This window comes from Solanum lycopersicum, chromosome 11 (assembly GCF_036512215.1).
Source record: "Solanum lycopersicum chromosome 11, SLM_r2.1".
Classification (NCBI taxonomy): domain Eukaryota; kingdom Viridiplantae; phylum Streptophyta; class Magnoliopsida; order Solanales; family Solanaceae; genus Solanum; species Solanum lycopersicum.
This window is the reverse complement of record NC_090810.1, coordinates 4,092,736-4,120,623: the sequence shown is the minus strand read 5'-3', so window position 1 is coordinate 4,120,623 and position 27,888 is coordinate 4,092,736. Positions and strand designations below refer to the sequence as shown.

The following is a 27,888-nucleotide window of genomic DNA, read 5'->3' as shown; positions in this document are numbered from 1 at the left end:
ATATAAATTATATGTCAATGTCTTGTTTTCTTTCTTTGAGCCTTATCAATAATCGAACTTAAAATATATCAATCAAAAGTTATTTAATGAATAATTAAATAAAATTAAGAAAAGGGATATGGAAAAAATAAAACCTCCTCCATGTATAAGCACATATTCTTTTGCTTTTTTTCTTTCAAATTTGAAGCTACTATTGTATTTATTATTATTATTTATTATATATGAGAATAGAAACAAACTTTTTAAATTATTTTAACAATTTATTTCTAATTATTATTTTTTAATTCCAACTCCAAAATTAAAGAAAAGGAAAGCTAGTGGAATCTGACTCTCATCCTTCTCACCTTTAAGCTCTCTAATCCTCAGTCTCATATTTTATTGACCAATCACACCTCAACACCTCTCTTCCCCACGCGCTTTCCCTTACGTGCACATCACACTCTTTTCTTCTGATGTGTAGTCGGAATCACTAATTAATACTAATTCAACAAAATAAATGATGTATTTTTTTTTTATATATTCTTATTATCATGTGTTTTATGATAATCGGTCAATTAAAGGTATATATCTCTTCTAGTGTAAGTTAGGACTTATGACAGAATTTTAATGTGCCATGAAAGTACGAAAACTATTTATCGTGGTTAGAAAATATAGATAGTAATTTAAGATGCGTTACGTGTAAGGAACTATGAGATCACTCCAAAAACGTCGACCCTCGTGGCGCGTGCACAAGTGGAGCTTACACTCGCGAGTGGGCGTTACAAAGAAATTGTATACTTCCCTTCTACTATAAATTCCTCTCTTCGAAACTTTGAAAAGCGAAAAAAAAAGGAAAAACTTCAAAACAGCAAAAGGAAAAAAGGGAAAAAAAAAAGAAATTCTCCGGCGGAAATTACCGGCGATTGACGATGGCCTTGCCTGAAAATTTAACCAGAGAGCAGTGTTTGTACTTGGCGAAGCTAGCTGAGCAAGCTGAACGATATGAGGAGATGGTGAAGTTCATGGACAAGCTCGTAATCGGGTCGGGTTCATCGGAGTTGACGGTGGAAGAGAGAAATCTTCTTTCGGTGGCGTATAAGAACGTTATCGGTTCACTTCGAGCAGCGTGGAGGATTGTATCGTCAATTGAGCAGAAGGAGGAGGGTAGGAAGAACGATGAGCATGTGGTTCTAGTGAAGGATTACAGATCTAAAGTTGAATCTGAGCTTAGTGATGTTTGTGCTGGAATTCTGAAGATTTTGGATCAGTATTTGATTCCTTCAGCTTCTGCTGGTGAATCCAAGGTGTTTTATTTGAAGATGAAAGGGGATTATTATCGTTATTTAGCTGAATTCAAAGTTGGAAATGAACGCAAGGAAGCTGCTGAGGATACTATGCTTGCCTACAAAGCTGCTCAGGTATATTTATTATTTATTATTCGACGTAACTGGTAAAGTTGTTATCATGTGATCACGAGGTTGATTTAGTGCAGCGGATTTGTTCTTTTTGCTCTTAATTTTAAAGTTTAATCTACAGAAACATGGACTTGTTATTTACTGTTGTCTTTGTGTATTAGTGATTGAAACATTGGAAGTAAATTGTTTTTTGAACTTCTCGTATTTTGAATAGTGATGGAAAATTGAGTTTGCGTGTAGCTTGAAGATTCGAACTTTAAGCAGTTTGATTTTGACTTTTTGTAATGTGGATGTGCATGTATTGGTAGTTTGTGTTATTTTTCTTATTTGGAATATTAAATTGATGGGAAGTTGTATTAGTCTTCATACAGCTTGAAAGTTCAAAGCTTTAGCAGTGGATTAGACTTTTACTTGGTTGAAATTGTATGCCTTTTGGGTTGACTATTGTTGAGGGGAAGTAAAGTCAACTGTGGTGAACTTACATGGTCCCGTCAGTGCATACGCCATGTATAAGCAGAGTTTTCCTTTTAGATGTCAGTGCCTGTAGAGAAAATGTGTTAGTGAGTATATAACATTACAACCTGAAACTTGTGGATAAATTTAGTCAAATTTTTGACTGATAAGTTGGGATGCGTGAGTGGTGGGATAAAACTGAGAGTCAAGTGATCTAATTTGTTGCCCAGACACCACCGTCATCAAAAAAATTAGAAAGTGATCTATTTTGTTCATCTTTATTTGGGCTCACAGGTTTAATTTCTTGCTATTTTGTCTAATTTGATATTGGAGCATCGTGGTAAACCTCGGTGGTTTGCTCAAGGAACTGAACAATTGTCTGTTTTGTGGTTCTTCCATTTGAGTTTATAATCTCAGATATGGTTAGGTGGTTAGTTGCATATATTTGTAACGTCTACAACTACTTTTTTCTCAGTAACCATATCTGTAAGAGGGGTCGCTGCTTTCCTTTTCTAATGATAAAACTTCAAACAAGGAGCTTTCTTTGTAACACCCAATTTCCCGGTAAGAAAGGGCTCATCTGCATCTCGTTTTCGAAGATATGACCTTAATGTCAATATCCTTTTGTCCTACACAAGGGGATTCACATCTCACTGCTTGTTTGAGATTGAGATGAGTGAGTCACTCTTATCAACTATTCCACTTAGCCAATTCAACTTCTCTTCAACTTGTGGACAATATTACAAGTGTCCCACTTGCAACATTTGATTATTTCCGAGCATTAAATCCATAGCAGACTTCTTGAACATTTTTCCAGCACCAAATTCATCTTTTGAGTTTTCCAAGCAAAAAGATATTCTCAGAGTTCTTCAGTTATTTGTGAGGAAAAAACAAAACCATTAGGTACTTTGTCATCTTTTTTTTTTTTTTTTTGAGAGATCATCTTTTATTGTTGGGTCTGTAAGCCAGTAAAAGGGATACTTTTGGTGGAATAAGGAAATCATGGAGCTTATCATTTAAGTATAGCTATTCTTTGGTTGCTTTCATTCATACCTCTTCATGTGTCAGGCCCAACTTATATTCGCTGAGATCTGAAGTAAACTTTTCCAGCCTGTCCTTCCTGTGCTGCTCTCTTTGTTGAACAGACATGGGAGCCCATGTATGAATCTTTCATCTCCCACATTAATGAACTGATATTTGGAATTTTCTTGATTTGTGTCTTTTCCAGTAGCAGAGCTGTTTCTGTCACCTGCATTAAGTGAAAGTTGGCTGATACTCTTGTTATTTATTTATTTATTCATTTACTGTGATTGTGCTTCAGGACATCGCTGTTGCGGAGCTTGCCCCAACACATCCGATACGACTTGGGTTGGCTCTCAACTTCTCGGTGTTCTACTATGAGATTCTGAATGCATCAGAAAAAGCATGCAGCATGGCTAAGCAGGTTAGTTTGTTTTCCTTGATTCCTTCTATTGTGTGTTTATTATCTTCTTCCTCCCACAGCAACGCTATTAATGATAGTGTATCATACTGTCCCTCTGTCTAAAATGATAGTTCATACCTTGTACCCCAGCTTTTCCTGCGCATTGCATGCATCCCCGCATATGTTTACATTTGATATTTTGCTAATACTCATTTAGAATCTTGGCTAGAAAAGCCGTTCCTGTAATATCAGAACCAATTAAAGCACTGAAGCTGAAGATATTAACTCTGATGTGCTAAAGTATTCAGAATTTTTCGTTTTTCTTTCATCTACTTTCTGGGTCAGGTCTGATAGTAAAAGTATATGAGGTACAACTCTTTTGGTTGGAAAAGAAAGAAACAAAAGTTTGTTACTGGGAGGTAAATAAACCTCATCTAGGAAGAAATTTGCTCATGTTGTCTTACCTAGTTGTGATATTCAAATACTTATATTTGTGCATTCATGCTCCACTTGGTTAACAGATGAAGCAGCCAACCCCTTGATCTAATAATCTTAATTGTAATAAGGATTTGTTTGATGATATGTTCCATAGCTATGGAGCAAAAAATCAAAGATCCTCTGGTGTTTCTATTGTGTTGCAGAAGTGTGCATGTGAAGAGTTTATGGTTTATGGAGTAGTACTCGATGTTAGGGTCATCTGGGTGAAAATCTAGCAAATGCATAATGATCCCCAAGTATGCTGGAACTATATAGTGCATAGAGTATTAGATGCTCAATCTGGGTGGCTGTGAATGTCTCATAATGAGAGTGAAAGGATTTCTCACTTTTATGAGGAATTAGATGCTCCATTCACTAAAATCAATGCTTATTATTAGGTCTTCTAGTTGTGAATTGGTAATAAAAATGACTTCCCTGATTAAAGAAAAACGACTTCTCAATAACCACAAACAAAAGCACATTTTTGGGTGTTTGTTTAGGTAGTTTGAAAAATTTATGCACAAATTTGTGGCAACTATTTGAATTTAATTGATAGATCTTTGACCATGTGGTTGTGGACTTGTGGTAAAGGAGTACTACATCAACAATGAATGCCTAATTTGATTTAAGGAGTTGTCTCGACTCTCGACTCTTGAGCTGATTCGTGATTCATCAATTGCTTTGTTACAGGCATTTGAGGAAGCTATTGCTGAACTGGACACTTTGGGTGAGGAATCCTATAAGGATAGCACACTTATCATGCAGTTGTTAAGGGACAATCTCACGCTCTGGACTTCCGATATGCAGGTACTTCATTTTATTCATTAGCAAAATCCGTTACACTATTGCATGATATGTTATATATTTACCCCCTTTTGGCCCGGTTATGGATGAGCAGTGATTTAATCTACGCCTCTTAGATACAAACCCCACCTCATTTGCCCTTAGAAGAAGGAACCTTTCCTCTCCTAGTTGATTCCGTCTTGTTTCATAGTCGTTTTGCTTATAACATTCGTATGTTTTGGTTAATGCAGGAGCAGATGGACGAGGCTTGACATGATAGCGCTCCTCCAGGAGGGTGAGTTCAAATGTCACAACAACAGTCTGTAAAATCTACCTATGCAATTGATAGCTTTTGTAATTTTTATATGCCCTGCTTACTTTGATGATTTTCTTGTTCAAACTTCCGTTTGATACTTCTTATGATTTTAATTTTATTTCTTTAGCTTCCCTTTTCGTTCACTCTCTTATGTCTTGGAGTATCTCCAAGTCTGAAACCCTTCTAATTATGCGTCTTTAGTTTGACTGAATATGAAGTTTAAGAAAGTAAAAAAGAATGATTGAATCTTGTCATCTTTTTAAGTTAATAGTGTATTATATACTTGAAATATCATTTAAAAATCTTGTGTCTTAAATGTGTCAATATTCTATCATAGTCATGGATTTGGTAGTTTTCTCTTTAACTAAAACAAGTGAATTGTGTTGTCATTAGAAATTTCGGGTTGAAGTCTTGGGAGTGGAGTCTGCCTTTGCTTATGACATCAAAAGTGAATTCAGATTAATCGAATTTTAAAGAGGAATATCAAATATAGGAACAAAAAACTCAAAATGTGTGATAAAAATATATGATTATCTCTAATTTGAATACTAAAAAGACATCAACAAGAAGGTTTATAAACTATTATTATTATTAATAGAAGAGGTAAGTTATCCACAAATAAAATTAAAATGTGGAGTACTAAATGAAGATAGAATAATATTTTTTTTCTCTAAAACAAAAATACTTTTCTTTTGTTGGTGATGTGGTGTGGGGGAATTGATATTGGAAAATGACAAATGTAAGCAAAAGTGGGCCATTAGAGGTTTGAGAAGAGAGAATAAATATAGGCCCATTTGCATAAATGTTGGTTGGGCAATTAAAACCAAAAAACTCAAATTCCAAGAAAGTCATAAATGTTTCTTCTACTAAAAACTCACAAAGAAACAAATAATTGAAACCAATGTGGACAAAGACTACTGTTCCTTCAAGAAAGTTAAAAGCTAACAGTACTATGGATACTCCCTCCGTTTCATATTATTTGATCCTTATTAATTTGACAGAATTCATCTAAAAAAGCTTGTATTAGGGGTGTAATTCACTAATTACTAATGATATTTAGAGTGTTGCTTCATGTAGTTATTTGATTCTAATGATAGAAAAGGAAGAAGGTATAACGCGGTTGCTTGTCTAAATTGGACAACTAAAATGAAATACTTTTGATATAGGAATCAAGTAATATGAACTGGTGGAAGTATATACATATTATATACATGGTCCAAATAATCCAACATTTCCTCTTTCACCTAATCGTCCTTTCATCATTTTATTTAACTCTGATTGTTTGATATCTAGCGTAGAGTTCGATTAGTTAGAATTTTCATCAGATGTACGAGGGTATTATATAAAAATAAATAGAATCGAATTCGAAAAAATCTAATTAAGATTGGAGGAATACTTATCAGTTCACCCCAAAAAGTTGTTATTTAGCATTGACCATATTAAAGAGCAATATGGTCCTCTTTTGCAATTAAAGTTCTTAGCTTGGATTCCCTTCTATCCATCCTTTTATTGTGTTTTTAGGTCCTTTTCATATATTCTTCTTTTTGCTTTATTTCCACTTTGTCTTTTTTTTAAAAAAAGATTATCGTACTATTAGAAGGAATAAGTTGTTGAATGTTGCTCAATTCTGCTATAAGTTAATCAAAAACTTCCATTGATATCGACTACTAGGATATAAGCATTGATCTTTCAATGCAAAAAAACTTTGTTTTTAGAATGTTGCAAGCTATATTGGAAATTAAGCAAAAAAGAACATATTATTTTCCATAGTGAAATTAGTTAACAAGTCTTTGACTATTTTAGTTAATCCCCTAACAAGTTATACATCAATTTTCTAACTTATTGAAGAGTTTTATCATTTTAATAAACAATAATAATAATAATAATAGCTATGCTTCGATCTCAAATAAGATATGGTCAATTATATGTAATACTACACATTTTATTTATTTTTTTCATTTTATAACACAGCATAAAAATAGGTTTAAAAATTGCTTATAAGCATCCAAATACACATCCTTCTTATAAAGATATAAGTGTTATTTATATTAATAATTAAGCTATGAGGAAATACACACTTGGCATATGACAATATTTATCAATATTCTTGAAATATAAGAATATTGATATGATTATTTATGGAAAAACACAATTAAAAGAATCTCACTCAAAAGGACTTGGCTTTTTTTTCTCCTTTTCCTTTTTTGTTTCCAAAGTTGTCACTAAAAATGCACTTTTTAATTACTTTCTTTGTCCTATATTATTTTTCAATACGAAACTTTGTACCCTATATTTAAATATCAAATTATATAGTAAATGCAAAATCAAATGTGTTTTATATTTATTAATTTCACCAAAGAAAAACTCACTTTTGACAAAGATCTCTTGATTCGTAATCAGGAATATAGGTTAAAAATTAAAGGTATCCTCAACTTTAGTTTTGATTCCTTTTACAATTTGATTTTCTATCACCAAAGAAAAGGTCATTATTATTTTATTTACTTAAATTCCGATAATATAACTACTTTTTGCTACAAACATAAAATAAAATAAAATAAAATAGAACTTATTTTATTCAATATTTGTTCAATTACTTTTTTTACCAGTAAATGTAATGTAGGCATTTGGTTCCGCTATAATAATATTCCCAACATACCAAAATTAGCTATAACTTTTACTTTTACATATCTAGTTTAAAGTCAAAATAAAAAATAAAATTCTATTTTAGCTATAACTTTTTTCTTTTACATATCTAGTTCAAAGTTAAAATTAAAAAAACTAAATCAGTTCTATTTTAATTGTATAAATTAATAAGTAACTTTTAATAAGTTGGACAAATAATACGAAATAGAATTAACTAAAATACTTTCCAGAAAAGGGAAAATGCACAAGTACCCCTACAACTTATGTCTGAAATTCCAAAGATACATTTATACTATACTAAGGTTTCATTACCCCTTTAAACTTATTTTATAAGTAATTTTCTACCCCTTTTTGGTCTACGTAGCACTAGCTTGAAAAAAAAGTCAATCAGCGTTGGGCCCACAAGATAGTACCACATAAGCCTTAAAGGGATAAAAAATTATTAATAAAATAAGTTCAAGAGAGTAATAAGACCTTAAAATAGTATAAGTTTATCTCTAAAATTTCAGGCATAAGTTGAAATGGGTGGTACTCGGGAAAATGAATACTTACAAATGGACCAAGCCCTCGACCAGAGCATTTAATGAAATAAACTATTTTCTTTAGGCTACAACCAATAAGAGAAAATATTATTTGTATTTGAAAGTGCTATTGTACACCCCTTCAAAAAAATATTAAAATAATTAATATGAGTATTTAGAATAATATTTGTTCCTATTTTATTAAACCTCATTAATTAAAGTAGAGTGAGTCAAACTTGAGAAAAAACATAGTATATATAATAAAGTGATGATAAAATATTTGGTCTCCAAGTTATTGGCAATTTTTTTTTTATTATAATGATATATAACTTAATATAGTTAATCTTTAATCAATTAAATTTTGCGAATTTGATCTTTTTACGTGAGATATATATTATATAATACTTAAAGGATTATTTTTGAAAATATATTGCCTAAGTAAATTAACCATATAAATCTTATATTACATACTAACAATTATAGATATTTATGAATATTAACAAATAAATGAATAAAAATTGTTTATTTTAAACAATTGAAATTTAATTGAACATAATTAATTGAAGTATCATTAGACTAATACTAATTACATTAATAAAAATGTTTTTTTTTAAAGTGCCAAAATCTCTTAAATATGTTCAACTTGTTAACATGATAATTTTTTCAAGTGGAATGGTAATTTACTTGAGCATTAAAAGAAACTGAAAATTTGCAATACTAAGGTCTTAAAAAATAAAAATAGTCGATGACTTCTGCCTATAAAAAAAGTAAAATTCTTAAATAGTCATTTTTTAAAAATGAAAAAAGAAAAAAAAAATGTTTACTTTCATATTTATAAATTTACAGAAGTATAGTATAATAATGATATAATCGTCTTTATTTATTACTGTCCAATTTGACCTAGTTACTTAATTCTATTTTTCAAATTATATTTATTTTTTAAAAAAATTATCTGTCATAATTATCTTAAACTATTTATCATTTTAGAAATTCAAGATAAAATATATATTACGATTTCACCCTTAATAGTAATTATATTTGAACACTATAAATATTGCACATACGGGGTTATGTTAAAATAAAAGGTAAATAATTTTTTTTTCCGTTTTTTCTTTAAAATAAAGATCTTCTAATAAATATTTCTTAAAAATAATGTAAAATGAAATCGAGATCAAGGGAATAGTATTTATTTATCATAATCTTAGTTAGATTAGATAAGATACAATCAATTAAGAGCATTCAATATAGAAGTTTTTGAAAATTAAAATAAAATAGAAAAATAGGATTAAGGAGATTTAGGATCACGAGCTTCATTTATAAAATCAACATAAAAATTCAAAATTAATCTTCTTGACCAAATAATATGTGAATGGTTATGCATATAAGTGTGTTTTTCGTTGAACAATATATTTTAAAATATATTTTTCTTTTAGAAATTTTTCTTTTTAAAAAAAAATCATAAAAATTGGGAAAATTATTTCGTAACTGTTATTTTTTCATTGATTGTTTCCTTCCCACCCTACCCTAAAAGTACAACCCCGTTGCACACGCCACCCCTAGTCCACATTTCTTACGATACAAATACATTTCATATCTCCATATTATCAGAGACGATCTTAGAATTTATAGTTTATATGTTCGAATGTTCATTTAAGTTGTTAAATAAACATATCGTTTGAATCAAAATTACTGAATTCGTATAAATATTATACTCTAGGTATACCTTCATCCCATTCCTTGTGCAGCATTTTACGGACTTTATGTAGTACAAGTAGTACAGTACAAGTATGGAGGAATAAAATAACGTGATAGTAAAAGTTATAAAAATAAAATAAAAATTGTACTAGACCGTGCACATAAACAATAATACCCCATTTGATTCCATTTTTTTTTTAATAAAAATATTAATTTGAAAGAAATAGATAATTTATTTTCATACAAATATTAATTTCGCGACTCGAATCGTAATAGGTAACAAAGAAAATACATATACATTTAAAAATTAAGGCACTATAGGGAAAGAAAGTCAAATCATCGTATAAAGATTGAAATAAAACATAAATTTTAAACGAAGCAAGAAAAATAAAAAAAATATGTGTGTGATAATGTAACGACCTGTTTAGTCGTTTTGAGCAGCAGATTTTATTTCTGGAAAAACAGGCTGAGACGACGGAACCCACGACGGAACGTCATGGGCGCGACGGACCGTCGAGGGTGTCTCGAACCAAAACACTTAGAAATTTCTGAATGTTGGGTGCTGAAATCGACTCTCTGAACTCTGTGACGGACCTGCAGGACGGACCGTCACAGGCACGACGAACCGTCGTGATCCACCGTTTCAAAACACTTCAACTCTTGAGAATTTGGTACAGGGAACGATTCTCTAAACGTCGTGACGGAAGTGCTGGACGGACCGTCGTAGGTACGACGGGCCGTCACAGACTCCTTAAGGAAATTGAGTCTCTGACGAACCTGCATGACGGACCGTCGCAGGCGCGACGGGCCGTCACAGGTTGCGTAATTCCAGTCGGAGTCGAATTCTGGTTAAGTTTTAAAGGGGCGTTTTGGACTATTTCTTGCTATAATTATATATTTCGTGGGTTTATATTAATAACTCAATTACTTGGGGGTTAAAAGAGGTAACCTTAAGTTAATTAGTGGGTTATTATTGCCATCTTTTATTCTTAATTATATACTAATTAGGGTAAAAGAAAGAGGGTTTGAATAAAGAAAATAGAAAGAACAAGAGAAAGAGAGAGAAAGTTGAACGAGGAAGAGAGAAAACGAAGAACAAAGCTTGGGGAAATTGCTTGCTTGATCACTAATCTTTGGTGGAGGTAGGTTATGGTTTCTCTTACGATATTCGTAGTAAACTCTTAATAGCGAATGATATGTATTGATAATATTGTAAACCCTGCTATGTGCTTACTTGTATGCTTGCATGAATGTAATTATATAATTGTGATTATATAAGCATGATGAAGTTATTGAATCCCAAATCTTGAAAAACCCTAATCTCTTTGTTAATGATGAGGCCTTGGTATAAAAGAAGGCGTGATGAACTAAAATAATGAGATTGATGATGCCTTGGTAAGAAAGAAGGCTTGATGAATTGATAGAAGGAGATTAGGGGATCGGGTGCCACGTTCCGACACCAGGATAGAATATGGATCGGGTGCCACGTTCCGGTACCAGGATAGAATGAGGATCGGAGTGTCACGTTCCGACACCAGGATAGAATGAGGATCGGAGTGTCATGTTCCGACACCAGGATAGAATATGGATCGGGTGCCACGTTCCGGTACCAGGATAGAATGAGGATCGGAGTGTCACGTTCCGACACCAGGATAGTATATGGATCGGGTGCCACGTTCCGGTACCAGGATAGAATGAGGATCGGAGTGTCACGTTCCGACACCAGGATAGTGTATTGAGGAGCGGAGTGTCACGTACCGACACGAGAGGAATAAAGATAATGAATTTTGAAAGATGTTAATATATTCAATCTAATGAACCTAATTCCCAAATGAGTATGATGAGGAGGCGTGAGTCCTCATTGATGAGCTTGGTGTTGTAACCAAGGGTTATGGTAATTGTAAATGCTGCATGCTAAGGATATTAGTTGATTTTATGATATTATCCGGTGTATACTGTTTTCTATTTTGAGTTGGCCGATGATACCTACTCAGTACTTGTGTTTGTACTGACCCCCTACTTTTATGTTTTCTTCTTTGTTATTTGTGGAGTGCAGCAAACGTGCCATCGTCTTCAACTCAACCGCAACTCTAGCCAGTCTTCATTATTCCGGATATCAGGGTGAGCTAATGCTTCTAGCTTGGACTGGATCTTCCTCTTCATGTCTTGATGCCTTGAAGTTCCGGCATGGACTAGCTTTTATGTATTTTTAGCTTCTTAGAAACTCTTAGATTTAGTAATTTGAAGTAGATGTTCTTGTGATGATGACTTCCAGATTTTGGGAAATAATAGTTATTGAATTGGTTTTTATTAATGAGTTTAAGTCTTCCGCATTACTTTATGTTGATACATTGAAATGTTAAGGTTTAGATTTGGTTGGTTCGCTCACACAGGAGGGTAAGTGTGGGTGTCAGTCGCGGCCCGATTTGGGTCGTGACAAACTTGGTATCAGAGCATTAGGTTCGTTGGTCTCATCACACAAGAACGAGTCTAGTAGAGTCTTAAGGAACGGTAGGGGGACGCCTTTACTTTTCTTTGAGAGGCTATAAGACTTTAGGAAAATTCCATTCTTTCTTTCTTTCTTTCGTGCTATTACTTGGGTCCAATTGGTATCTAGGTGATACAAATTGGTATCTGACCATCTTCACTCTCTGGTTAGAACTAGAGCAACGACTACGCCAACATCAACACCAGCACCGGCGGGACAGGGTGCGTCTGAGCCAGCCACTGGGGATGTAGCTCGAGGAAGAGCAGCAGCAAGAGGCCGTGGTAGAGGTCGTGGGAGGACGTCCTCTAGGGGAAGAGGACGAGCACCTAGCCCATCTGATGCTAGGGCGGTGACTCCTCCACCGACTAAGGAAGTAATAAGAGAAGGGGAGGATGGGGAAAATGAACAAGTGCAGAATGAGGGATTGCCACCCCAGCCTACCCCAGAGATGATAAATCAGGTGCTCGCTTATCTTAGTGGGTTGTCTGATCAAGGCCAGACACCTCCAGTGTTTTCTGCACCAGCACCTCAGGCTCCGGAGGTACAACATGCGGCTACTGCGGCTCCCCGCATGGATGTTCCATTGGAAATAGGCACGTTTCCACGTCTGACTATTGGGCCTATAATGACAAATGATTAACATGAACTTTTCAGTAAGTTCTTGAAATTGAAACCTCCAGTCTTCAAGGGTGCTGAATTTGAGGATGCTTATGATTTTCTGGTTGACTGTCACGAGCTACTACACAAGATGGGTATCGTAGAATGGTTTGGTGTTGAGTTCGTGAGTTATCAGTTTCAAGGGAACGCCAAAATGTGGTGGCGTTCACATGTTGAGTGTCAACCAACAGAGGCACCACCTATGACTTGGGCCTCATTCTCTAGCTTGTTTATGGAGAAGTATATCCCCCGGACTTTGAGGGATAGGAAAAGGGATGAGTTCTTGATCCTAGAGCAAGGTAGGATGTCGGTCAATGCATATGAGGCTAAGTTTCGTGCACTATCCATATATGCCACCCAACTTTGTTTCAGTCCACAAGAGCGGATTCGTTGTTTTGTGAAGGGGTTGAGGTCAGAGTTGCGGATTTCAGCCTTACAGGTAGCGGCTACGGCAAAATCCTTCCAAGAAGTGGTAGATTTCGTGGTAGAGGTGGAGGGAGTGAAGCCAGATGACTTCACCATGGCAACTACATCAAAGAGGTTTCGAAAGGGAGGTGAGTTTAATGGTTCTTACTCAAGAGGACAGGGTCCCGGAGGTTACTCAGTTCGACCCATTCAGTCTTCACTACAGACTGTAGTTGGGGGTCCACCTCAGACCGGTCAACCCTTCTCTGAGAGACCTATGCTTGAACCCAGAGAGTGTTATGGATGTGGGGAGACCGGACACATTAAGAGGTATTGTCCAAAACAAAGTTACAGACCTCCAAATGTTAGAGGTAGGAGTGGTTATGAAAGAGGTCGTCATTCTGGAGGACGCGGTGGTCGAGGTAATGGTGGTCACCAAAATGGTCGGGGTGATGGGCAAACTGGAGCCCCTACATCACAACATAGTAGGGGCAACGGACAAACAAACGAAAGGGCCCATTGTTATTCTTTCCCTGGGAGATCGGAGGTGGAGACATCTGATGCTGTCATCACAGGTAATCTTCTGGTTTGTGATTGCATGGCTTTTGTATTGTTTGACCCTGGCTCTACATTTTCATATGTATCTTCCGCATTTGCTAATGGTCTTGATTTACATTGTGAATTGCTTGATATGCCTATTCGTGTTTCTACTCCGGTGCGTGAGTCTGTGGTAGTCGAGAAGGTATATATGTCTTGTTTGGTGAACTTTATAGGGAGCAACACTTATGTAGATTTGGTTATCTTAGAAATGAGTGATTTTGATGTAATTCTGGGTATGACTTGGCTTTCTCCGCAATTTGCGATCTTGGATTGTAATGCTAAAACGGTGACGTTAGCCAAGCCTGGGACAGATCCGTTAGTGTGGGAGGGTGACTACACTTCCAAACCGGTGCGTATCATCTCTTTTCTTCGTGCTAAGAAAATGGTTAGTAAAGGGTGTTTAGCTTTCTTGGCACATCTCAAGGATGACACTACCCAAGTACCTTCGATTGAGTCGGTTTCGGTGGTTTGTGAGGTTCTGGATGTGTTCCCTGCAGATCTTCCTGGTATGCCACAAGATAGGGATATTGACTTCTGTATTGATCTTGAACCGGGTACTCGTCCCATTTCTATACCCCCTTATAGAATGGCTCCCGCGGAGTTAAGAGAGTTAAAAGCCCAACTTTAAGGGTTGTTGAACAAAGGCTTCATTAGACCAAGTGCATCTCCTTGGGGTGCTCCGGTTTTGTTTGTGAAGAAGAAGGATGGGAGTTTCCGAATGTGCATAGACTACAGACAACTAAACAAGGTAACCATAAAGAACAAGTATCCTCTTCCTCGCATTGATGACTTGTTCGATCAGTTACAAGGTGCTTGTGTCTTCTCTAAGATTGACTTAAGATCCGGTTATCATCAATTGAAAATACGGGCAACGGATGTGCCAAAGACTGCTTTTAGAACTAGGTATGGGCATTACAAATTTGTAGTGATGTCTTTTGGCCTTACGAATGCCCCTGCTGCGTTCATGATCTTGATGAACGAGATTTTTAAGCCATATCTGGATCTCTTTGTGATCGTATTCATTGATGACATATTGGTATACTCAAAGAGCAAGAAGGAACATGAAGAGCATTTGAGAATGGTATTGGAAATGTTGAGGGAGAAAAAGCTTTATGCCAAATTCTCCAAGTGTGAGTTTTGGCTAGATGTGGTGTGGGGCACGTGGTTTCTAAGGATGGAGTGATGGTGGATCCTTCTAAGATTGAGACAGTGAAGAATTGGGTAAGACCTACTAATGTGTCAGAAATAAGGAGCTTTGTTGGTTTAGCTAGCTATTACCGTCGATTTGTCAAGGGATTCTCTTCCATTGCTTCCCAATTGACGAACTTGACTAAGCAGAATGTTCCATTTGTATGGTCGGAAGAATGTGAAGAAAGCTTCCAGAAGCTCAAGACTTTGTTGACTACCGCACCAATCCTTACCTTGCCAGTGGAAGGTAAGAATTTCATTGTCTATTGTGATGCATCCTATTCGGGTTTGGGTGTAGTGCTAATGCAAGAGAAGAATGTGATTGCTTATGCTTCAAGACAATTAAAGGTGCATGAACGTAACTATCCAACTCATGATTTGGAATTGGCAGCGGTAGTGTTTGCGTTAAAGCAATGGAGACACTATTTATATGGGGTTAAGTGTGAGGTCTATACGGATCATCGTAGCCTACAGTATGTCTTTACTCAGAAAGATTTGAACTTGAGACAGAGGAGATGGATGGAACTACTGAAGGACTACGACATCACCATTTTGTATCATCCGGGGAAGGCGAATGTTGTAGCGGATGCTTTAAGTAGAAAGGCGGGAAGTATGGGAAGTCTAGCTCACTTGCAAGCTTCTAGACGCCCATTGGCTAGAGAGGTTCAGACTCTGGCTAACGACCTTATGAGGTTAGAAGTAAATGAGAAGGGAGGATTGTTGGCTTGTGTGGAGGCAAGATCTTCTTTCCTTGACAAGATTAAGGGAAGACAGTTTGATGATGAGAAACTGCACAGAATCCAAGATAAGGTATTGCGAGGAGAGGCTAAGGAAGCACAAATCGATGAGGAAGGTGTTTTGAGGATTAAGGGAAGGGTATGTGTACCCCGCGTCGATGATTTGATCAACACCATTCTGACAGAGGCTCATAGTTCAAGGTATTCGATACATTCGGGTGCAACCAAGATGTACCGTGACCTAAAGCAACACTTTTGGTGGAGTAGAATGAAGCGTGATATTGTGGATTTTATTGCCAAATGTCCAAACTGTCAACAAGTAAAATATGAACACCAAAGGCCCGGAGGAACACTTCAGAGAATGCCCATTCCGGAATGGAAATGGGAGAGAATCGCAATGGACTTCGTGGTTGGTCTTCCAAAGACGATGGATAAGTACGACTCTATTTGGGTGATTGTTGATAGGTTAACTAAGTCTGCTCATTTTATTCTGGTTAAGGTGACTTACAATGCCGAGAAGTTAGCCAAGATCTATATCTCAGAAATCGTCCGATTGCATGGGGTTCCACTATCCATCATATCAGATAGAGGTACGCAGTTTACTTCTAAGTTTTGGAAAACATTGCATGCGGAATTGGGTACTAGGTTGGACCTTAGTACCGCGTTCCATCCTCAGACCGATGGTCAGTCTAAGCGAACGATTCAAGTGTTGGAGGATATGCTTCGTGCGTGTGTGATAGAGTTTGGTGGCCATTGGGATAGCTTCTTACCCTTAGCGGAGTTTTCATACAATAATAGCTATCACTCAAGCATTGATATGACTCCATTTGAAGCATTGCATGGTAGGAGATGTAGGTCTCCCATTGGTTGGTTTGATGCATTCGAGGTTAGACCTTGGGGTACTGATCTTTTGAGGGATTCGATGGAGAAAGTGAGATCTATCCAAGAAAAGCTTCTAGCGGCGCAAAGTAGGCAAAAAGAATATGCAGATCGAAAGATTAGAGACTTAGAGTTCATGGAGGGTGAACAAGTCTTGTTGAAAGTTTCGCCAATGAAAGGGGTGATGCGGTTTGGTAAAAGGGGTAAGCTAAGTCCAAGGTATATTGGACCATTTGAAGTACTTAAGCGAGTAGGGGAGGTGGCGTATGAATTAGCCTTGCCTCCAGGGCTGTCCGGAGTGCATCCGGTGTTTCATGTGTCGATGTTGAAAAGATACCATGGGGATGGAAACTACATTATTCGTCGGGATTCAGTTTTGCTTGATGAGAATTTGTCCTATGAGGAGGAGCCTGTTGCTATTCTAGATAGAGAAATTCGCAAGTTGAGATCAAGGGAGATTGCATCCATCAAAGTTCAATAGAAGAATCGACCCGTTGAAGAAGCCACTTGGGAGAAGGAGGTTGATATGCGAGAAAGATATCCACACCTGTTCACAGATTCAGGTACTCCTTTTCGCCCTTATTTTCCTTCTTGTGATCGTTCGGGGACGAACGATGGGTAAATTGGTATCTAATGTAACGACCTGTTTAGTCGTTTTGAGCAGCAGATTTTATTTCTGGAAAAACAGGCTGAGATGACGGAACCCACGACGGAACGTCATGGGCGCCACGGACCGTCGAGGGTGTCTCGAACCAAAACACTTAGAAATTTCTGAATGTTGGGTGCTGAAATCGACTCTCTGAACTCTGTGACGGACCTGCAGGACGGACCGTCACAGGCACGACGAACCGTCGTGATCCACCGTTTCAAAACACTTCAACTCTTGAGAATTTGGTACAGGGAACGATTCTCTAAACGTCGTGACGGAAGTGCTGGACGGACCGTCGTAGGTACGACGGGCCGTCACAGACTCCTTAAGGAAATTGAGTCTCTGACGAACCTGCATGACGGACCGTCGCAGGCGCGACGGGCCGTCACAGGTTGCGTAATTCCAGTCGGAGTCGAATTCTGGTTAAGTTTTAAAGGGGCGTTTTGGACTATTTCTTGCTATAATTATATATTTCGTGGGTTTATATTAATAACTCAATTACTTGGGGGTTAAAAGAGGTAACCTTAAGTTAATTAGTGGGTTATTATTGCCATCTTTTATTCTTAATTATATACTAATTAGGGTAAAAGAAAGAGGGTTTGAATAAAGAAAATAGAAAGAACAAGAGAAAGAGAGAGAAAGTTGAACGAGGAAGAGAGAAAACGAAGAACAAAGCTTGGGGAAATTGCTTGCTTGATCACTAATCTTTGGTGGAGGTAGGTTATGGTTTCTCTTACGATATTCGTAGTAAACTCTTAATAGCGAATGATATGTATTGATAATATTGTAAACCCTGCTATGTGCTTACTTGTATGCTTGCATGAATGTAATTATATAATTGTGATTATATAAGCATGATGAAGTTATTGAATCCCAAATCTTGAAAAACCCTAATCTCTTTGTTAATGATGAGGCCTTGGTATAAAAGAAGGCGTGATGAACTAAAATAATGAGATTGATGATGCCTTGGTAAGAAAGAAGGCTTGATGAATTGATAGAAGGAGATTAGGGGATCGGGTGCCACGTTCCGACACCAGGATAGAATATGGATCGGGTGCCACGTTCCGGTACCAGGATAGAATGAGGATCGGAGTGTCACTTTTCGACACCAGGATAGAATGAGGATCGGAGTGTCATGTTCCGACACCAGGATAGAATATGGATCGGGTGCCATGTTCCGGTACCAGGATAGAATGAGGATCGGAGTGTCACGTTCCGACACCAGGATAGTATATGGATCGGGTGCCACGTTCCGGTACCAGGATAGAATGAGGATCGGAGTGTCACGTTCCGACACCAGGATAGTATATTGAGGAGCGGAGTGTCACGTACCGACACGAGAGGAATAAAGATAATGAATTTTGAAAGATGTTAATATATTCAATCTAATGAACCTAATTCCCAAATGAGTATGATAAGGAGGCGTGAGTCCTCATTGATGAGCTTGGTGTTGTAACCAAGGGTTATGGTAATTGTAAATGCTGCATGCTAAGGATATTAGTTGATTTTATGATATTATCCGGTGTATACTGTTTTCTATTTTGAGTTGGCCGATGATACCTACTCAGTACTTGTGTTTGTACTGACCCCCTACTTTTATGTTTTCTTCTTTGTTATTTGTGGAGTGCAGCAAACGTGCCATCGTCTTCAACTCAACCGCAACTCTAGCTAGTCTTCATTATTCCGGATATCAGGGTGAGCTAATGCTTCTAGCTTGGACTGGATCTTCCTCTTCATGTCATGATGCCTTGAAGTTCCGGCATGGACTAGCTTTTATGTATTTTTAGCTTCTTAGAAACTCTTAGATTTAGTAATTTGAAGTAGATGTTCTTGTGATGATGACTTCCAGATTTTGGGAAATAATAGTTATTGAATTGGTTTTTTATTAATGAGTTTAAGTCTTCCGCGTTACTTTATGTTGATAGTACATTGAAATGTTAAGGTTTAGATTTGGTTGGTTCGCTCACACAGGAGGGTAAGTGTGGGTGTCAGTCGCGGCCCGATTTGGGTCGTGACAGATAATGTATTAGTTATGCCTTAAATAATGTTGATAAGGTATCATACAATATATCTAATCGATTTAAATTGAAAAAATAATTATATTCCTATTGTTACAAACGTAACACAACCAACTCTTACGATGGATTGTACCAAGCTTACGCGAGTTATTCGAATTGATTTATCAGATGATGACTTAATTAATATTTAAGAAAAGTGAAATCAATAAAATAATATTTTTTTGCGATGGTATATTAATCGAGCTGACCATATAAAAAATTAGCTTTGAAATGTTTAAAATGATTTCATCATTTAAGACGAGACTATAAAGTATCTTTATATTGACATATTCAACAAACGGTTCATGAGTTCAATAAAATTTAATATGTTATAAGTATCTTTTTTAGTTGAATCGAAAATTTATCGAGATATCTATTTTAGTTATATCCTATTTTCTATAAAATAAAGTCTTCATATAATTACTAAACTATAATTACTCCTTTTTACTTCCACAAACAAAAGTTTAAAAAAAGGCTGCAAAAATAACTTTTGAATTGATGCACTACTACACGTGACATGCTATATAACTTTGATACAAATATATATGTTTGTACTAAAAAGATATGGGAGTTAAAAGTTAAGTTTTAATAAATACAAAATATAGTAAAAATTCTAAGATAGAAAAAAGGAAGATAGTGTAGAGAGTATCTATGCTTGAAGAAGAAAAAGAAATAAAAAGAGGTTAAAATTGTGTGTTTAAATAAAGTCTATAGGAGAAAAGAAATTAGCATGCATGCCTACTATACTATAATTTACTTTATTAGATCTATTCATCTTTAGTTTCCCACTAGATGTCTTTTATTGTTATCGAAATTTGATTAAATTTGTAATAATATATTGTAGGATCTATTTTTAGAGGGTCAATTTTAAATTAAGATTTATTGCAAAGTCAGACTGAATTCGGATACTAGCGTTGTACTCTTTTTTTCTTTTTTTGGAAGGGCTCGGGGTGGTAGGGGGAAGGGGGAGGGAACTCGACTTAATTGGATTGGCGCGTTTGTAGGGTCTGTTTAATTCTGAAGGAAATACTTTTGACGTGATTTTTTTCATTTTCAAGACTTGAACCTGAAATTTTAAAAACAATGAAGGATTCTGAACCATATTCTCACCATAATCTGTGTTTAATAAATTTATTGATATATACATTTGGAATGAAGCTTTAATTTATTCGTATCGTAACTAATAGTACCTTTATCTGATTCAAGTTAAAAATTTCTATATTTTACGTTTATATATTAACCAGCACACGATCGTATATATATTAAAAAAAGTAGCCTAGACTCTTTCTCTAATAATAAGATAGCTTCAATCTATACATAACCTATATAAGTGATCGTTAAACAATTTGTTTTCTTATTATCTTTTTTATAAGAAAAATTCATAAGATTTATCCTTTTTTATTAATAATTAATAAAAATGTAGATATACAAAATTTCTATGTTTTTTTTTCTCACATAAAATCACATGCCCTACAATTTATTATTTTCCAACGGTAGGAATATTTTCAATAATTAGTTAGATATACAATTTTTTATGTTTTTTATTCCACATGAAATCACATGACCTACAATTTGTGCCGTTGCTATATATTTTCAATAAAATAATGTATATATATGTAGAGTTTTTTTTATGCCTTTTCTCTAAAGACGTTTATGCTTGTTTATATATTAAAAAGATAAATGAGTTTAATAAATATAATATATTCTAAACGCAAGGTCAAAACTTACTTTATTCAAAAGAAAATTAATATAATTTATAATTTTTCTGTTATAACTTACAAGTTACTGATGAATGAATAGATAAATAATCTTTATGTGACATAAAAATGACAATAATTTTATCTTTCTGATCTTTTAATTTCTATCGAGTTGCCCGATGACTTCTTTTCTAATTGTGAATCCTCATAAAAAAATTTATATAATTAATGGGGCAATACTATAATAAGCATTTGAGAGTGCATGTATACACATTTTTGTTTATATTTTTGTACAATCAAGAAAAAAAAATTGTCCCAATCACTTGTATTTTTTTTGGATATGCTCAACCCAATTAATTTTTTTTTTGTAGTTTCATTCACGTGTTTTAAATTAATCATAGGAATAATTAATGAGTACTCTAGTTATATTATATTTTTGAGTAGAAATAAGTAGGGAATAATTGTAATATAAAGTATTTATTGGATTTTCAAAGGAAAAAGGTGAAAAAGAAAAAGGGTAAGAATTATTTTTTACCAAACTTATACATACAAGTCATATGTTTTGTATGTGAATTAAATAATTCAATAAATTCACCATATTTTGCATATTTAGAAGTTATATGATGACGTGTATTTTATCATTTAGGCAAATATTACATTTATTTTAACGTTAATTATATTTTCAATTTTTTTTTTTATATTTATTATTTGACGTTCTATATATGTACAATACATATATGCTAAATTAGTTCTTATAAATATTGGATGCTAATAGGTAGAGGTGTCAAATGGGCGGGTTGAATTGAAATTGAAAATTTTAAAATGGGTTGTCATAGAAATCGAGTTGGGTCTTAACCCATCCTAATTTACTTTGGATTCAAGTGGGTTGGGTTCAAATGAGTAAAAAGACTGATTGAGTCATGATCCACCCAATTTGATCCGGTTAATCTAAATAATTTTAACATAGTGATATTTAACTTTTATAATCATAATTCAAATTTTCGCTCAAGATTTTTTTTTTTATAAAAAGGTATCAAATAGATAGATGAATCCTAAAAATGTTTAATAGATAATAATTCATATATTTAATATAGAAAGATATCTTCATAAATTTTTTTAAAACAGATTGAAATTGTAGACTGAATTTAACTCAATTGTGAATTCTCTTAAAATGGGTTAGGCTTGAATGTTGAACGTGTTACCTATGTTTGGATTCATTTTTAACACCCATACTAATAGATATATATTTAAAATAAGTCGAGAGAAGTTTTAGTATTTCTAAATTTTAAATTAGACGATACTCAAGGAAAATTTTAGCAACTCTAAATTAAAAATAAGACGACATACTCGAGAGAAGTTCCAATATTTATAAATTTAAAATAAAACGCTATACTTTAGAGAAGTTTCAGTACGTCATAACTTAAAATAAGATAATGTATTTTGAGATAAATTTCAATTCATCTAAATTTACAATAAGACGTTATACACGAGAGAAGTTTCATTATTTTCAATTTAAAATAAAATGATATACTCGAAGCTGTTATAATAAAATTTTATTATAGCAAAAACTCAATTATTTTAATAAATACAAATTCATCTTAGCTATCATGGAAATAAAATTTATAAAAATTAACAATTGAGAAATTTAATACCATAGTTTATATATTTTCTTTGCACTCTATCAATTCTTCGGATTTATCATAAGGGTGTGTTTGGTATGGAGCAAGAAAATGTTATTTAACTTAATTCTGATCGGTTAGTTGAAATTTTTGAAGTTATTTTTTTAAAGTAAGTTCTTTAAAAAATGTGGTAAATAACTTTTCTTGTGAAAGCAGAGAAAACATGTTTTACTAATGACATGTTATACTTTCGAGATAATACTTATTTATGTACATATTAAAAACAATAAAATAAATATGTAACTCACATATTTTTTTCTAGAAAATATTTTAATATTTATATTTTATTAAGAAAAAGTGAAATTCATCCATTTTAAGTCAATAAACCACGTTTGATTTAAATGAAGTTAGTTGTATTCGTATTTTTAGAGTACTTTTAGTCGTTCTAAATTTAATGCATATTGAATTCATAAGTCTTCGTAGTTACATTTATGTGTCCATTTAATTAATCATAGGAACAATTAATGAGTAATCTTGACTAGCAATAAATTTATTATATTTTCAAAGAAAAAAAAAGTGAAAAAGAAAAATGTTAAACAATTTCTTTTTAGGCTTAAACTTATAAATTAAAATAGGACCATGTATTTTAGAAAAGTTTCAATATATATATATATATATATATATATATATTCATGTAAAATCATTTAAGTTTTCTATAAAAGTGTATAAGAATCATTTATTACATCATCATTGTCTCACTTGGTCTAGTCAATTCTCTTAATTCTTTTTCATTTTCCTTCCTCAAAGAAAAAAAAAAGCAAAAAAATAAATTGTACTAAAAAAACAATCTTGATTCTATTAATTTGTTGTTTTTGTATATAGATATAATCTTATATAAAAATAGTGATTACCTATCACTCATTGGTCATGTCATTACAAAAAGATGAATAATCATAATATTATTATGAAGTTTCAAATTATACCATTTTTTTAAAAATTTATTAGTAATTTTTGACATTTTCAAATAATTATTATTTTTCAATTGCAACCACTAATATTGACTATTCATGAATTTTATCTAACTTTTATATTCTTTCGGTCTTAATTTACCTGACACTTATCATATTCTGAAATTAAGATTATAACATATTAAATCGTGACTCATAATAATACTTACACATATAATTTTTAATATAGAAATTATTACATTAATTGTGACGAAAGGAATATAAATTTTTGCTTTTTTTTTTCTCCTCACTATTTATTGTTATTTATGTTTTTTCTTTTTGATTTATTGTTATTTATACTAAATTAATTAATGAGGTATAATCCACAATTCTCATACAAAATTCCTTTTTTACCCTAAACACATATATTCATTTCCTACATAAACCTTTCTTTTCTCTTCTTGAAAAAAAACAGTCCAAACCCCACAATACTCAACTCTCTTCCTCCTCCTGTCTCTTCTTCCTTTTTTTTTTCCTCTGTGTTTCTATAAGAAAAAACCCAAAAAATGATAAGAAAAATGCTAAGGGTTACATGCAAAAATCTTTAGAAATCTTGAAAAAATGAGGGATTTTGATTAAAGGGTGTTGGTGGGATTTTTTAAAACTTTTTTTTTCATGAAAATGGGATTGAATCTTGTAAAGACTGGATTTTGATTAAAGGGGTTTTAGTTTTAATACCAAAGTTTTGATCTTTTTGTGTTTTTTTTTGTTCTTAAAATGGGTGAAAACAGTAATGATTTGTTACTTTGTACAGAAACTAAAAATCTTTGCTTTGATGATCTTGATTCTTTGGCAAATGATGACCAAAAAATTCAAGAAAAGAGTAAAGTTTTGAACTTTGACTATGGCAGATCAGTGGCATTGATTGATTTGTTGCCATGTCTAAGTGAAGAAAGCTTTTCTGTTATGTTGGAAAGGGAAAAAGTATTTTTACCAAAAGATGATTATCTTAAGAGATTGAGAATTGGGGATTTGGATTTGAATCATAGAAGAGAAGCTGTTAATTGGATTTGGAAGGTTAATTATATGTTTTTGATCATTAACAATCTAGTACTTTTCATTTCCATTTTGATCAACTTTATGTTTTGCATTAATCTCAATCTTAATCTTATAACCTTTGGTTTTTCTAGTTCTATCATAAAAATAGAGTCTTTTTGCTTTTTCTATATATGATGTCATTTTCTTGAATTTTACTTGACAATGTGGATTGATTAGTAGGTAGTCTGAGTATTAGTATTAGTCTTGTATTTTCATATTCTTAGATTTCTATTTTTATTGGTTGTTTCTAGTGCCTTTGATTGTTGTATCAGACCCCACTTGTGTGATTACATGTTGTTTTACATTGATTAGTGGGGACATATATATTTTAGTGATTTGGTAATTTGTGTTATGTGATTTGCAGGCTCATGTGCATTATGGATTTGGAGAGCTGAGTTTTTGTTTGTCAATAAATTACCTTGATAGGTTTCTGTCTTTGTATGAATTGCCAGTAAGTCCACTTTACTTTATATAATTTTGTCTTACACTTTGTTTCTTTGTGTTTGAACTTTTCAATGTTGGTTGATTACTCTGCATTCTGCTAAATTACTTTTTTTTCTTCTTATGAATGATTTACAGAGAGGTAAAATTTGGACAATTCAATTGTTAGCTGTAGCCTGTTTATCCCTTGCTGTCAAAATGGAAGAAATTAATGTTCCTTTGACTGTTGATTTACAGGTGAATACAAAATGTCCAATTCAAGAACTTGTTTTTATTGGACTTTCTTGATATTTCTTTATTTTTACTGCTTTGGATTGTTTTTTTATCTTGAGTTGAGGGTTTATCGGAAACAAACTCTCGTGATCACACTCGGTGTGTTGTTGTATTCTTGAATTAGAATATTTGTAGTGAATCTTGAGTGTTTTGTTTGTGGGAACAGGTAGGTGAGCCTAAGTTTTTATTTGAAGGCAAAACAATACAAAGAATGGAACTTTTGGTGTTGAGCACATTGAGATGGAGAATGCAGGCTTATACACCTTGCACATTCATTGATTATTTTATGAGAAAGATGAATCTTGATGAATTCCCATCGATGCGATTGGTTTCTAGATCGATTCAGCTAATATTAAGCATAATCAAAGGTTATACTCTTTCGAGTCTTTTTGGATATCGTTCGAATCTATGTTACTCGGATTCTCAAATGATGTTGTTTGGAACCTCTAATAATACATTGCTTTTAGAGGATCTGACACACGCCCGAGACCGAGTTACATGTTGTACCAATTCTTGATCCTGAGAAAATCATTAAGTGCTTGATCCAGTTCATGGTTGGGAAAATTGAATGCAGGTATTGACTTCTTGGAATTCAGGTCTTCTGAAATTGCAGCAGCAGTGGCAATGTCTGTTTCATGGGAAAGGCCACAAGCAAAAGACATTGATAAGGCAATGTCTTGCTTCTCCATACAAGTTGAAAAGGTGAAAGATTTTGAGTTAGTGCTCCCCACTGATATAAAACTCTTGATTCTTTGCCCCCACTTAAGACTTTCTTTTAGTGGAAAGAGCACAACCACGAGTGTTGGTTAGATGCACGTCACGAGCTCAAACATTACTAAAGAGTCATACTGTTAAATGTTGTCTATTTTGAACAGTGAATTAAGTGTACGTCACGAGCTCAAACATTGTTAAAGAATCGAGTTTCGAATCATGCACCACTAGTCTAGATTCTTGATACATTAAAATTTACCATGTTGGTTTTAACTTTTATACTATCATTAGTTTATTGATGATGTGGGGTTTCATTTTTTTTCTTCTTCTTTCTTGTGATATTGCAGGACAGAGTGATGAAGTGTTTTGAACTGATTCAAGATTTGACATTGGTTAGTGGGACTAGTGCTACTGCTGCAGCAGCAGCAACATCAGTGCCTCAAACTCCCAATGGGGTGTTGGAAGCTGCTTGTTTGAGCTACAAAAGTGGTGAAGGAACAGTCCTTTCATGTCAAAATGCAAAAAGGAGGAAACTTGACACAAACATCATCTCATGAAGTCATCAACTTTAATTTTTTTTTAAATTAGTTTTTAGAGGTCCTAAAAAGTCCAATGAGTTTTGGCTAAATGGAAATTTTGTTGGTGTGGTGGCTTTAAAAGTCACAAAAGCATTGATGAAAAAAGGGGTGGGGGTGGGGGGTCCATGTTGTTAGCATGAAAAGAATTGTCACCAGCTGTTAATAATAATCCTGAGTTGTCAACAACCATAGTAAAACAGGAGGTTGAGGAGAGATATTGAGCTTTTTCTCTTCCTTTGTTTGGGTAATTTTTAAAAAAATTCAAATGAAAAATATATAGAATGAAAAAAGGATTTGGAGGTTAAAGTAGTATAGATAGTGGAGGTTATTAAGTGGTGGTGTTGTTTTATTACTTCTATTATTAGTGAAGTGAAATTGAGATGTATTTTCATGGTATTATGGAATAAAACATCCAAAAAAAAAAAATCCCTTTTGATCTTCATATTAATATAATTTTACATTGTGTTGTGCAAATTGGATCTCTATTTATTACTATATAGGATGTGTATTTTCAATGTTAAAATACTATTTTAGACTAAGAAATTTATGTATAATGGTTTCCTTCATTGTCTAACATTATACAACAATTCCTTTATTAGTAATTATTAACGAGTGTATGCATGTATATTTTATCTCTATCTCGTGAGAAGTGAAGAGGTTGTTCAAGAAAGAGAAAATTGCTCGATCATTTAATAACCTTATACTTTAATCCTTGGTCATCATATTATTTTCTATTTCAGGTCACGTTCTTAATGTGATGAAAATATGTTTGGTTATGTCTAATCACCTTGCTCTAGTTTTTTATTGGTCTACCTTTAGCTCTCCTTAGATCTATTATTGTAATGTAGAAGATAGACCTCTCTCGCACCTCCTTATGTAGACATCTGTGTTGCTCCTCTTTACGTGCATGGATCGTTACAACCTAATTTTTTTTTTACATAACTGATGTTACTCTCAATCTTTTCTCGTATATTTTTGTTCATAATGAAATCTCTTTCTAGTGTGCCTGTGCATACATTTAACTCATCTCCTTTTTTTGGACAAGTAAATTCTTGACTAACACTCTATCTCATACAACATGATTGGTCTAACAATCACTTTATAGAACTTACTTTTTCTAAATCTCGATGACACAATCTTATCACAAAGGGTACCTGAT

The 27,888-nt window shown here is 33.8% G+C and overlaps 2 protein-coding genes across 2 annotated transcripts; both read left to right on the top strand.

The window, feature by feature from the left end:
- Positions 1-820: 820 nt before the first annotated feature.
- On the top strand, positions 821-4,983 carry TFT1 (14-3-3 protein 1). The gene is made up of 4 exons (NM_001321297.1): positions 821-1,397; positions 3,169-3,291; positions 4,438-4,554; positions 4,782-4,983. Exons 1-4 carry the CDS (start codon positions 909-911, stop codon positions 4,800-4,802), a joined length of 750 nt encoding a protein of 249 aa, NP_001308226.1. The 5' UTR covers positions 821-908; the 3' UTR covers positions 4,803-4,983.
- Positions 4,984-24,091: 19,108 nt separating this feature from the next.
- On the top strand, positions 24,092-27,203 carry LOC101261480 (cyclin-D4-1-like). The gene is made up of 6 exons (XM_004250470.5): positions 24,092-24,705; positions 25,091-25,177; positions 25,306-25,404; positions 25,607-25,808; positions 26,015-26,142; positions 26,499-27,203. Exons 1-6 carry the CDS (start codon positions 24,406-24,408, stop codon positions 26,706-26,708), a joined length of 1,026 nt encoding a protein of 341 aa, XP_004250518.1. The 5' UTR covers positions 24,092-24,405; the 3' UTR covers positions 26,709-27,203.
- The last annotated feature ends 685 nt before the right edge of the window (positions 27,204-27,888 follow it).

What these genes read in the sequence shown, in the direction of transcription:
- TFT1 (NM_001321297.1), top strand. Translation starts at nt 909, where the DNA reads ATGGCCTTGCCTGAAAATTTAACCAGAGAGCAGTGTTTGTACTTGGCG. An exon ending in TTGCCTACAAAGCTGCTCAG is followed by an intron (nt 1,398 to 3,168) that starts GTATATTTATTA and finishes ATTGTGCTTCAG; the next exon opens with GACATCGCTGTTGCGGAGCT. An exon ending in TCTGGACTTCCGATATGCAG is followed by an intron (nt 4,555 to 4,781) that starts GTACTTCATTTT and finishes TGGTTAATGCAG; the next exon opens with GAGCAGATGGACGAGGCTTG.
- LOC101261480 (XM_004250470.5), top strand. Translation starts at nt 24,406, where the DNA reads ATGGGTGAAAACAGTAATGATTTGTTACTTTGTACAGAAACTAAAAAT. An exon ending in AATATTAAGCATAATCAAAG is followed by an intron (nt 25,809 to 26,014) that starts GTTATACTCTTT and finishes AATTGAATGCAG; the next exon opens with GTATTGACTTCTTGGAATTC. An exon ending in TCTCCATACAAGTTGAAAAG is followed by an intron (nt 26,143 to 26,498) that starts GTGAAAGATTTT and finishes GTGATATTGCAG; the next exon opens with GACAGAGTGATGAAGTGTTT.